Genomic DNA, 11,589 nt, shown 5'->3' with positions numbered 1-11,589 from the left:
GATTCAAAATGTTTATTTGAGCCATTATTAGAGATTGGAAAAGAAATTGTGAGCCTTAGAGATTCTACATGAATCACAAATCACTTTTTTGTTTGCATGTGAAGCAGGCAAGCCAAAATTTTTTATAATAGAAACCAATTTTCTTAGTTGGGGATATCTGATAACACCCTAATTTCGGTCTTTATTTCATGTTATTAGCATGATTTATGCATTTAAAAGGCTTAAATTTGGGTTGTTATCATATATTTACACAAAAATAATGCTTCCAAGTAATTTCTGATTTTTCCCTAATTTTCTGTTAATTATATGAATTTTTAAGGATTTATTGAAGCTCGAAATAATTATTTTTGGATGAAAATGGCACATTAAAAAGTTTATTTCGACATTTATCAACATGGGAATTAATCAGGGAATTTTCTAGAATTTTTTACGAATTTTTAGGAATTTTCTGGGATTTATTTCAAGAAGAAATGCATTTATTCTATGAAAAAGGGCATATTTATAAGAGAAAAAATGTATTTATGCAATTTCTAGACTTTTCGGGCCTTTTTGCAGCGTTTAGTTGCAAAAGACCCTGAAAACAACTCTCGATCGCCACGGCAGGCGTAAAGATTCTATTTAAAATCATTCAGGGTTTTATTGCAATTTTAATATATATTTTTAATGTTTTAGGAGAAATCGGAGAGAGAGTGCGCCAGGGGCATATACGCAATTACTTTTGGGCGGCGTCCAAAAGCAATTCCAGGCTTTTTAAGGACTTTCCTGCAAAAAGGAGGATTCAAAATGCGCCAGCCAATGAGAGAGCGAAACGTCATTGCGTGTTTAAAAAAGAAACTAATAAATAAATCAATTTTAAATCCAATGGATTAAATTGGTTTAAAATTGATTTATTAATAACTTTTGATCCTGAAGTCCGATTGAGATGATTTTTTATGGATTTGTTCGTCTTGATCCCCTCTTTCTATCTGTATGGTTAGATCATTCATATCTAGCCTAAATTGATAGATAAATATTAAGTACTAAACGGGGGTAAAATGGTGATTTTTACCCTATAACCTAAGTATAAAAGCTAAATTTCGAGAGGGGGAGCTCATTCTTGATGGTTCTCTATCACAGCTGCAAGACAGAGAGGAGTCCCACCCTGGATCAAGTTATCTGGTACTTTTTCCTTGATTGTATTTGAACTTTTATGCATTTTGAATGAATTAGGTTAAGTTGTTTGTTTCTTCATCTCTATTCTGATCTGAACTTCTAAATCGCTTGGCTTGAGCGGCATGTACAAGCCCTGATTAGGATTGAGAGGAGAAATTGAGGGATTTACCTTGGCATTCAATTGCATTCCAAAAGAAAACTCTAAAAAATTTAGTTTTAATTCTTAGGAGATTAAGATTTCCCTTTTTATTTCTTATTTAGCAAATTCTCAAAACCAACCAAAACTTAAATCAAAAATTTCTTCCAACCTCTCTAATTGAATTCTTTGATCCATCCAATTGGATCAATTAATTCAATCTAGAGCCCACATTTCTTCTTTTCATCTCATCTGTTCTACCCCTCTCTCTAAATTCTCACCTAATTAGGGTGACTTGATCCTCATTGAAGATCAAATTCACTCTAATTAGGATCTAAAACACCAAAAATAAAATCAAATTGAAATTCCAACTTGCCTCCCTTGGACGACACTCATACTTATCACTATACATATTAAGTACAGTTTTATAAATTTTATTGCATAAGCCAAAAATTCACAACGACAATGGCTAAAAAATTTGCGTAATTTTCACCCTTATTTTTGGCTTATCAATATCCAAGCCTAACGTACCAGGCCTCAACTGAAGCTTTTTCTCCAACCAATGCAGTTATTGAAGGTTGTGACTCCATGAAATAGAGGACATCTTTAATTCTCCCTTTGAGAAGTTTTCAAGGCGTTGCGATGCCCTTCACAAGACAGCATGTAGCATGAAGTTCAACAAATACATTATTATCCCTTGTTAATTTTTGGACTGATAATAAGTTTTTGGTAATTTATGGAACATGTAGGATTTCTCTTAAATGAAATACTCTGTTAGAAGTAGGATTTGTTGAAGAGCCGATAGATAGAATTTTCAATCATGTTCCTTTACCTATTTGGAGTTGATCAGTCACATGATGAGTCACTCCACTATCTGGGTAACAGACATTTTGTCCTGATGAGCTCATGACATTAAAGTGGCAAACAAGCCAATATTACAGATCCATAGATGGAGCCATGAGCTCAATGTATTTTGAGGATCACTTGATAAGAAGGATTTTTTCACTAAGAGTGATTGCCTTTATTTCACGTGGGAGATTGATGAAAATATATGCATCCAACAAGCCAATCACACATTACATATCGTATTCCATGTTCGTTAATAAAACATATTCATTATAATGCATGTGAGATGCGTATAATGAAGTCCATGAATACATGATCGGACTTAGTGAATTATGATGAAATCATAATATGGAAATCACTCATTTTTAAGCATGTGTTCTTAATATTCCTATTTGAAGGATACTCGAGAAGGACATCACTGTATTCTGATAGAATAAAATTATCCAGCCTCACTCATATGATGAGCATGGTCGGTCCCGTAGCCATTAGTTTGGAGACACCAATGATAGATACTGGGTGCTGGATAACATACAAATAAACATGATAATTCATGCTTATTCCATGCATTTTAGAACATAATTTAGTTAACTTATACCTTTTATCATGAATTCTTAGTCATATTTAACCAAAATAGAAAAATTCACTAAATAACCATTTTCTACATTAAAATGATAATATTTGGCAATTTTTATGATTTCAATGAAAATTATATTTTTTAAAAAATTATTTTGGTAAAAAGTTTGCGTAAAACAGAGTTGTAGATCAAAAGATATTTAATTTTGAATTTATATTGAATTTATTGAATGTTTTCTAAGTTTTTTAAAGCTCGAATTTGCAAAATGGGCCCATTCACCACCTGGCTGACACACCAGGCAGACCCTACAGGGCATTGATGAGGCATAGGTGTGCCTGTGTTAGCAAAGCAGCAGGCGCGCGTGTGAACAATTCATAAGCTTACATAATGCTGTCATTTTGTAATCTAAATTTTCTTATCATAAGGAGACAGATCCAACGGCCAGAGAAGAATCTGCCCTTGAGAAGAGGATTCAGCAGCCAAAACTCATCCCAATCTTGATGATTGGATGATCCGATGGCTCAGGATCGATCCGATCATCAAAAATAAAAAAGAGTCAAAAGCGTTTTAAAAAAATTCAGAAAAATGACTGAAAAATAGGAAGTCAAGGCAATTTCATTGGGCCATAACTTCTCATTCAAGAGGAGTTTGTGGCTGAAATTTTTTTGACAGTTTCCTCTCATCCCACTTTTTGACAGATTTTTGACAGAAATCTGAAAATGGCTTGTAATTTTTCTGTATTTCTCCATTTAGGAGATCTTGTGAAACAAAGGTTTTGGAGTGCCAAGTACTTCTTTCTGAAGTGAATTCTTCCCTCTCTTGATCTGTCTTCGTGTGTACTGCAACACGCCAAGGTACCAGGTGCAATATACGGGCTCATGAAGGGAGATTAGTGCTTAGGAGAATTACCAAAGAAGGTAAGCCCTAAACATTTGATTAGGATTTCATTCCAATTTATTTCATTTCATCCATTCCATGTTCTCCTATCTTCCTAATCTCTGTTACAAGTTATTAAATCCTATGAGTACGGATTAGTAGCTTATAACACCCATTCCTAATTAGGGATATCATAATAAAATCCCTAATTAAGATATTCTTCATCACATCCATTCATTTCTCTTACCCTATCCTCATACCACAATTTATTCTCGGATTTCTTTCTTTCTTGCTTCATTGTTCACAATCTGATCTAAGAAATCGCGAGAACCGGAGACGGCTAGCATTACATAAATTAACACTCTTTTACTAACTCTCTTTATTGCTTCATTGTTCACAACTGATCAAAGAAATATCGAAAACCGGAGACAGCGTAGCATTACATAAGTTACAACTTTCTTACCAACTCCATTTATCGCTTCATTGTTCACAACTGATCAAAGAAATATCGAAAACCGGAGACGGCGTAGCATTACATAAGTTACAACTTTCTTACCAACTCCATTTATCGCTTCATTGTTCACAATCTCATCAGAAAAATAGCGAAAACCAGAGACGGCGTAGCATTACATAAGTTACAACTTTCTTACTAACTCTCTTTATTACTTCGTAGTTAACAATCCAATCAGAAAAATAGCGAAAACCAGAGACGGCGTGGGACAAGTAATACAAAAACTCCAAGAACTTCCGATGAAACAATACAAAAGTAATTAACAAATAAATGATAAACGAGAACGAGTCTTTCCTGTCGAGAATTCATCCCGAAGGAAACAGGCAAAGACTATCCATGATTTTTCTTCGAAAAACGGCGATGCGAGCGGACTTACACGAGAAATATTTCAAGGATTAATGGAAGCAAATGCTGATATTTAATAAAAAGAGTAGTGAAAATGGATCTACCTCGTGTTCTTGAGGAATCGAGTTTTGAGGCGGTGGCGTTAAATGCATCAAACGAGTATGCAAAGAGTTGTACTCTGCGGTAACGCGAGTCATTTCTTCTCTAAGAAGACGATTCTCTTCGTTCATCATCGCCATGGCCTTCTCCAATTTACTCACCTGAAAACCAAACGTTAAGTTCTCAACCCTCTTCATCTTCATCTCCTTCAAAGATTAAAAAAAAAAAAACTATCTTCCCATCGAATTTAACTTAAAACTCTGCACCAAAACATTAAACTTCACATACATCGAACTTCTTCTCCCCCTCCGTCTTAACTTTATCCTTCATCCTCGATCCGAAGTAGAACAATTCCAAACCCGTCTACAAACGAAGGGAAATCAAAGTTAACGGCGCTCAATCTCTTCACCGACTGAACAAAAATCAGTAATTTCGTCTACCCACGTTGACCTTTTCACCGTGTTCTTCATGAACGGTGCACAGTTTCTTCTCCTCCGCCGCCTCCGTTTCCCCCCGTTTTGCATCCATGGAAAAGAAGTCCATTTCTTCAATCTCCTCAGTCTCTTTCTTTCTATCCATCGCAGTGCGAAGAACAGAAGAAGTCTCAAGTCGCTTCTGAGCCGTTTGGAATGGGATTTAATCGGCGTTTAGGGTTCATGTTGAATTTCCGAGTATTCCGGGTATTCTTTGACCCGGTTATTCCGCAAGGAAATTCGTTCTTATCGTCTCTTCTCCCAGTTCGTTCCGATACAAACGTAGTAGATAAAAACCCGTTTACAAGAATGAAAGAATGAGAGAACGAGAGTGATTTCCGCGAAAGTTGGAGAGAAAGAAGTCAGTTCCGTTGATAAGCATTTGGAGAGATGTCATCAAGCCGTAAAGACGGTGCAATCAAGTGCTATTATCAACGTGCTCAAAGAGATTAATTACTTTTGAAACCAATGAAAAATACGTCAGTTTCGTCTGGATTTAATGAACGCGAGAAAGAAAACCCGTGTTTTTATTACCTAGTCTATATCATCTTCTTGTTTTTATAGATCGTCTCATTTTAGCGGTATTTTAGTTAACATTTCAACTGGACGATCATATTTGGAGAAATAAAAATTTGGTATCATCAACTTTGGATATCGCCGCTCGATACCGTCAACTTTATGGCCAAAGTTGATTCCAAATTTTGTACGTAATATATTAGTAAATTATATGTATTTTTTGGTGATGTACATGTGAATCATGCTGTATTTCGGTCTGTCAACGTTTATAGTTTTCTCTTCTGTACCTGCCGACGCAAACCCATTGACGTTTATGCGATGAACCGATACTTTTTTAAAAGGCAGAGTATTCAAAAAGGATATTACTTTGTTTTTTGCGTAAGAAATTTGAATATACGTCAAAACTAAGTTTTTTTTCTAAGCAGTAGACCAGTAACGGCTCCCATGAGAATAAATGCCTATAGTTGACAGGTCTAAGAGGCCGTTGTAGTTGGACGAAGCGTTATTCTGTTTAGGTTTTGGGCAAATTCTACGAAACGTCACGAACTCCGTTTTTCGTTCAAAAAGTAGCACAAACTTTTAGTTTTGTTCAAAATATAGCACGCGCCAATCAGAAGACGCCATTTGGCGTCTTCTTTTTTGCCAGCGATGGTCCAGAAGCTGACGTGGAGTCCACCTGGTAGCCAGGTAGACTCCACGATGGCATCCGCACCAGGTGGACTCCACGTCAGCTTCTGGACTTCTCTGGCCGTTGCCGCCGCTGCCCGTCGCGGACGGCCACCGCGGGCGCCCGTCTCTGGCCGCCGCCGCCCGTCGCCGCCCGCCGCCGCCGCCGCCGTCCGTCTCCGGCCGCCTCAGCCATCGCCGGCCGTCCGTCTTTTTCTCGCCCTCGCTCACCCTTCCCGTTTTCTCCTTCTCATCGTCTCTCCCTCTCTCCACTCGTTCTCTCTCTCTCGACCTCTCTCCCCCTCTCCTGCTCCTTCTCTCTCCCTCGCTCTCTCTCCTCTCCGTCTCACCCTCGCTCCCGCTAGTTCTCCGTCTCTCATCCCTCTCTCGTGCTCTCGTTCTCTCGTGCTCCCTCTCCCCCTTCTCTTTCTCATTCTCTTGGTCTCCCGCGGTCGTTCTCTCCCCAAACTCTTTCTCGCCCTCTCTGTCTCTCATCCCCTCTCTCTTTCTCGTTCTCTCTGTCTCTCATCCCCACTCTCTTTCTCGTTCTCTCTTTCCCCCCCCCTCTCTCCTTCTCGTCCTCTCTGTCTCTCATCCCCTCTCTCTTTCTCGTTCTCTCTGTCTCTCATCCCCTCTCTCTTTCTCGTTCTCTCTCTTTTCGCCTTCTCTCTCTTTCTCGTTCTCTCTCTTTTCGCCTTCTCTCTCTTTCTCGTTCTCTCTGTCTCTCATCTCCTCTGTCTCCCTCGCTCTCTCTCCTCTCCGTCTCACCCTCGCTCCCGCTAGTTCTCTCCCTCTCTCTCTGTCTCTCGTGCTCTCTGTCTCTCTGTCTCTCTGTCTCTCTCTCTCTCTCTCTGTCTCTCTCTCTCTCTTTAGCAGCGGAAAGTAAAATACAAGGTTTTCGCTTTAGATAATCCCGTCGTCTCTGATATTCATTGTTATTTGTTTCTTTTTCTCATGCGATTTCCAGCTTTGAAATATCGACGCTCGGAGGCCTTTCCAGAAAGATTTCTTTTTTATTTGAATTGGTTTCGGAGATCGGTCTGTAGGAATCTCAAAAATCTGAAATGAGGGCCGTGGGTAGCCTCCAAGGCTTGGATTAAAATGAATCTTTCGCTCAGACATGATTTGGAGATTCGAGTTATTTAAAACTTGTAGGCTACACAATCTCGCATCGGATTGATCCCTTAAAATCATGACTGATATTGTCTAGAGAATTGTGTTTTCCTCATCTTCATCGTAAAGCTAGTCAGATTCTTTCGCAGAAATATTTTAATCATTCCCAGAACAAATTGTTCACTTATATGATTATCATTCATTATAAAAAAACCAGAAATGTTCTTAAAATCAACTAAAGAGGAGTTTAATTAGGCCTATTGAAGCCCTCAATGGAGATCATCTTGACTTACCACCTTTTGTATGCAGAATTCTGAACTTTATGTTGCCCAGGTTTCTAAGATCATTCGTTGCATCATTGAGTATATAAAAGTCTCTCCTTCGGTAATCTAAAAAATCTTAGACTCACTCATCAAGATTTATGTTTTCAAGACTTTACCTGAGATTCCACCTCTCAGTTCTTACATACTTTATGAGATACATCTCCTTTGCAGTCCAACCAAAATCTCAATAAAACTCGAGGACAAGTGCGCAATCGATAAAGACGTCCTCGGCTACAACAATCAAACAATGGGTTTCTATTTTGCATTAACCAAGTTGTATGCCTATGATGGTCGCGAACTTAACGATCGCTATGAAACCTATGGCAATAAATCAATATTTCCACAAATCAATATCATCCCTCTCTCGTGCACTCTGTCTCTCGTGCTCCCTCTCCCCCTTCTCTTTCTCGTTCTGTTGGTCTCCCGCGGTCGTTCTCTCCCCTTAAATCACTTTCTAAATCTTGTCTCCCCATCTCTCTCTCCCATCTATCTCTATCTTTTGTTATGTCTCGTCTCTCCATCTCTCTTTCATCTATCTCCATTTCTTGTTATATCTTGTCTCCCCATCTATCTCTCATCTTTCCCCATCTCTATCTCAAGGTATATCTTGTCTCTCCTTCTCTTTCTCTCCCACATATATCCGTTTCCATATATCGTTGCGTACTGTCTCTCCATATTTCTTTTGTCTTCCTCCATCTCTAGTTATATCGTGTCCCCCCATCTTTTTCTCCCATTTATCTCCATCTCTTGTTATGTCTCCTCTCCATCTCTCTCATCTATCTCAATTTAGTGTTATATCGTGTCTCCCCATCTCTCTCCCCATCTATCTCCATCTCTTGTTATGTCTCCTCTCCATCTCTCTCTCTCTCATCTCTCATCTCTCATCTATCTCAATTTCGTGTTCTATCGTGTCTCCCCATCTCTCTCCCCATCTATCTCCATCTCTTGTTATGTCTCCTCTCCATCTCTCTCTCTCATCTGCCTCTCATCTATCTCAGGTTCGTGTTATATCTTGTCTTCTCATCTCTCTCTCCCATTTATCTCCATCCCTTGTTATGCCTCGTCTCTCCATCTTTCTCTCGTCTACCTCCATCTCTCGTTATATCGTGCCTCCCCATCTCTCCCTCCCATCTATCTCCATCTCTTGTTATGTCTCTTCTCTCCATCCCTCTCTCATCTATCTCAACTTCTTGTTATATCTTGTCTCCCCATCTCTCTCACTCTATCTATCAGTCTATCAATCTACGGTATCGATGTGCATCTCTCTCCCATTTATCTGTGTCCTACAGGGTATGCGATGGAGGGCGGCATCTTGATGAGAGGTGAGTGGATGGAGAATATCGGATGGTATAAGCGGACAAATAAGTGAATAGCGGAGGATTGATGGACTTGGAATTGAATGGTATCACTGCAGGGACGGCAATTCGGCTGACCAAGGCGGGATACGCGGTCTACGGCGTAGAGTACGAAGGCCATGGAAAATCATCCGGCCTGCAGGGCTATGTGGACAGCTTCGATGCCGTTGTTAACGACTACGACGAGCATTTTTCCGGCAGCTGCGGTGAGATTATGATGATAATGATTGATGAATGATGATTATGATGGATGATGATGGACGAGACTCCCTCCTTCTCGCCTGCTCTCTCACTTCCCGTCTCCGGCTCTCCCTGTCACCCCCTCTCTCTCTGTTGCTCTCTCCCGCTTCTACTCTCTTTAGCTACTCCCTCTATCCCTCCATAACTCTTGCAGTCTCTCTCTCAGTTATTGATATCGATATTCCGCACTATCAATATTCGATATCGATATCAATATTCCCGGAAATCAGTTTTTGGATATTGATATCGATATAACTTGATATTGATATTCAATATTTCAATATCCTGAAATATATAGGGAATTCAATATTCCCCTGTACGACTTGTAACACTCGAGAACAAAGACGGGTGGCATACTAATACCTATAAAATATGCTGACTGATTAATATCCAAGTACTGACCAACAAATATCTGAGTAGTGAATTAAAATGAAGAAACAGTCAAACTTGGAACTTTGTCATGCTCTTCAACAATTTGCTGAATCCTCCCGAAGAAAACTGTGATCCCTGTATGATTGTTCAAGATGTGCTTAATATCTCAGGTTTATGGAAAATTGAGGATATAATGGAAGTTCAATATAAAACTCAATCCATACTTCGTATGCAGGTTGTGGCCTTGTATTGTTGCATGTCTTTCTATTGTGGCCGCCTTGGTTGCAGAGAGAGCAGTGCATTTGCACGCCTTTCTTGGTCAATCGTACACCACTAGGACGGGCTTCACTAGCGTCAATTCTTCTTCTGCGCTTTGGCCTTCCCGGTTGTTTCTTCGCCAATGGGGGGAAGAGGTAGCTTCCCTCATTTTCCCTCCACAGGTTTTTCCCATTCATCGGCGAAATACCATAACTGTAAGCTAGCTGGTATGAATCCCTCTTCAACCATTCGTTGACGTAATTAGTAGGGTCTGCTCAGATAAAGTGAATGCAGGCAATAGAATGCGGGCATGAATAACACTACATGTCCTACACTTGAGTCTATTATCTTCGAGTACCCGTCTTATCTGAGGGCATAAGGAATCAGCACTCTCGGAGAATAACTCCCTCTTCTTCACTATACGCTCCATGACTGCCCTTCTAATGTATTCCAACATGTCGATGATAGGTTGAGACCTACTCGGCAAGATGAAGCTATTGAAACACTCAGACATGTTGTTATCAATAACCTCACATTTCGGCTTTTCAGAAATAAAAGCCCTGCAAAACTTTTGTACGCCTACCTCTACAAAATCTTGCGCAGATGCTTCTTTCAATGTCTCCATTTGTCCGATAACCCTCTGGAATCCTTCACGGGTTGTGCACTTCACTGCTTTCCAAAATAGGTTCCTCAAGATGTCACTGGAGTGTCCCTTCTTCTTCCAATTTGAATAAATATGTCTTGCGCAATTCCTATGCTCTGCACGAGGTAAAAAGCCTGCCACTGCATTCGCTAGACCCTGCGAAATGTCAAAGCATATCAGGTTTTTAGTGCACAACATTGATTCTACCTTAACCAAGTAAGTCTTAAGATAAGTATAATACGGCGAATGAGAAAGTTAAATACCTTTTGCTGATCGCTTATAATAGTCCAACCGTAGCCATCAATAATTCTTAAATCAGTCATCAACAGGCTAATAAACCAAGTCCAAGAAGCTTGATTTTCCCCTTCTACCACCACCCAAGCAATAGGAAACATCTAGTTATTCCCATCCCTCCCAACGGCGCTCAACAACTGCCCCTTCAATTCGGTTTTAAAAAAAAAACCATCCAGCCCAATCACTGGTCTACAGCCCTCACGGAACCCCCTTGCTAGAGGTTCGAAGCAAATATAGAGTCTGCTAAACCTAGGCAAAGAATTATGAATGTCATGCATCACCTCCAACTGGAAGGTACTGTTCCTACCCACTTTCTGTAACTCGGCCACATAGCAGGGTAGACTGTGATAATGCTCATTCAAAGAACCATGAAGAATCTTGTGCGCCCAAGACCTTGCATTATAACATGTGCCCCGCGAAACTATGATTCCATACTTTTCCAGCAATTCTTGCATCATATGATCTACCCTATAGTTCATATCCCTTCGAATAACATCTAAGAAGTGTTCCGCGATCCAACGATAATCGGCTTGTATGTTCGTGGGAGCCCTATTGCACCTATGTTCATCATTTACTGCCTTTATGACAAATGCCTCCCTCATAGGACCCCAACTGGCATATATCCTCCATGGACAATGTTCCTGGCATACAACTTCCACTATATTCTCTGTAGACCTTTTAAACCTAACATTGAACCCGTTGTATACGGCGTAGTTCTTCACGGCTGCTTTAAATTGTGAACCTGATTCAAATGTCATGCCCAATTGCATTGTAATTTTATCGTTGGGGCACCCAGG

General features: G+C 39.9%; 2 protein-coding genes across 2 annotated transcripts; both read right to left on the bottom strand.

Moving 5' to 3' along the window:
* Positions 1 to 3,978: 3,978 nt before the first annotated feature.
* LOC144709665 (uncharacterized) lies at positions 3,979 to 5,195 on the bottom strand. Its single transcript, XM_078583273.1, has 3 exons — positions 4,984 to 5,195; positions 4,828 to 4,902; positions 3,979 to 4,700 (listed from the first exon to the last, which is right to left on the bottom strand). Exons 1-3 carry the CDS (start codon positions 5,116 to 5,118, stop codon positions 4,491 to 4,493), a joined length of 420 nt encoding a protein of 139 aa, XP_078439399.1. The 5' UTR covers positions 5,119 to 5,195; the 3' UTR covers positions 3,979 to 4,490.
* Positions 5,196 to 9,666: 4,471 nt separating this feature from the next.
* LOC144709064 (uncharacterized) lies at positions 9,667 to 11,214 on the bottom strand. The gene is made up of 4 exons (XM_078582469.1): positions 10,762 to 11,214; positions 10,102 to 10,654; positions 9,822 to 10,018; positions 9,667 to 9,732 (listed from the first exon to the last, which is right to left on the bottom strand). Exons 1-4 carry the CDS (start codon positions 10,891 to 10,893, stop codon positions 9,667 to 9,669), a joined length of 948 nt encoding a protein of 315 aa, XP_078438595.1. The 5' UTR covers positions 10,894 to 11,214.
* Between the last annotated feature and the right edge of the window lie 375 nt (positions 11,215 to 11,589).

The sequence above is a fragment of the Wolffia australiana genome, chromosome 11 (genome assembly GCF_029677425.1).
Source record: "Wolffia australiana isolate 7733 chromosome 11, ASM2967742v1".
Classification (NCBI taxonomy): Eukaryota; Viridiplantae; Streptophyta; class Magnoliopsida; order Alismatales; family Araceae; genus Wolffia; species Wolffia australiana.
The sequence above is the reverse complement of the archived record's forward strand: the minus strand, read 5'-3'. Positions and strand labels throughout refer to the sequence as shown.

Coding starts and splice junctions, on each gene's coding strand:
- LOC144709665 (XM_078583273.1), bottom strand. CDS start 5,118: ATGGATAGAAAGAAAGAGACTGAGGAGATTGAAGAAATGGACTTCTTT. Junction 4,903..4,983: donor AACACGGTGAAAAGGTCAAC/GTGGGTAGACGA, acceptor CTTCGTTTGTAG/ACGGGTTTGGAATTGTTCTA. Junction 4,701..4,827: donor AGGGGGAGAAGAAGTTCGAT/GTATGTGAAGTT, acceptor TTTGGTTTTCAG/GTGAGTAAATTGGAGAAGGC.
- LOC144709064 (XM_078582469.1), bottom strand. CDS start 10,893: ATGTTTCCTATTGCTTGGGTGGTGGTAGAAGGGGAAAATCAAGCTTCT. Junction 10,655..10,761: donor TTATAAGCGATCAGCAAAAG/GTATTTAACTTT, acceptor GACATTTCGCAG/GGTCTAGCGAATGCAGTGGC. Junction 10,019..10,101: donor ACTAATTACGTCAACGAATG/GTTGAAGAGGGA, acceptor GGGAAAATGAGG/GAAGCTACCTCTTCCCCCCA.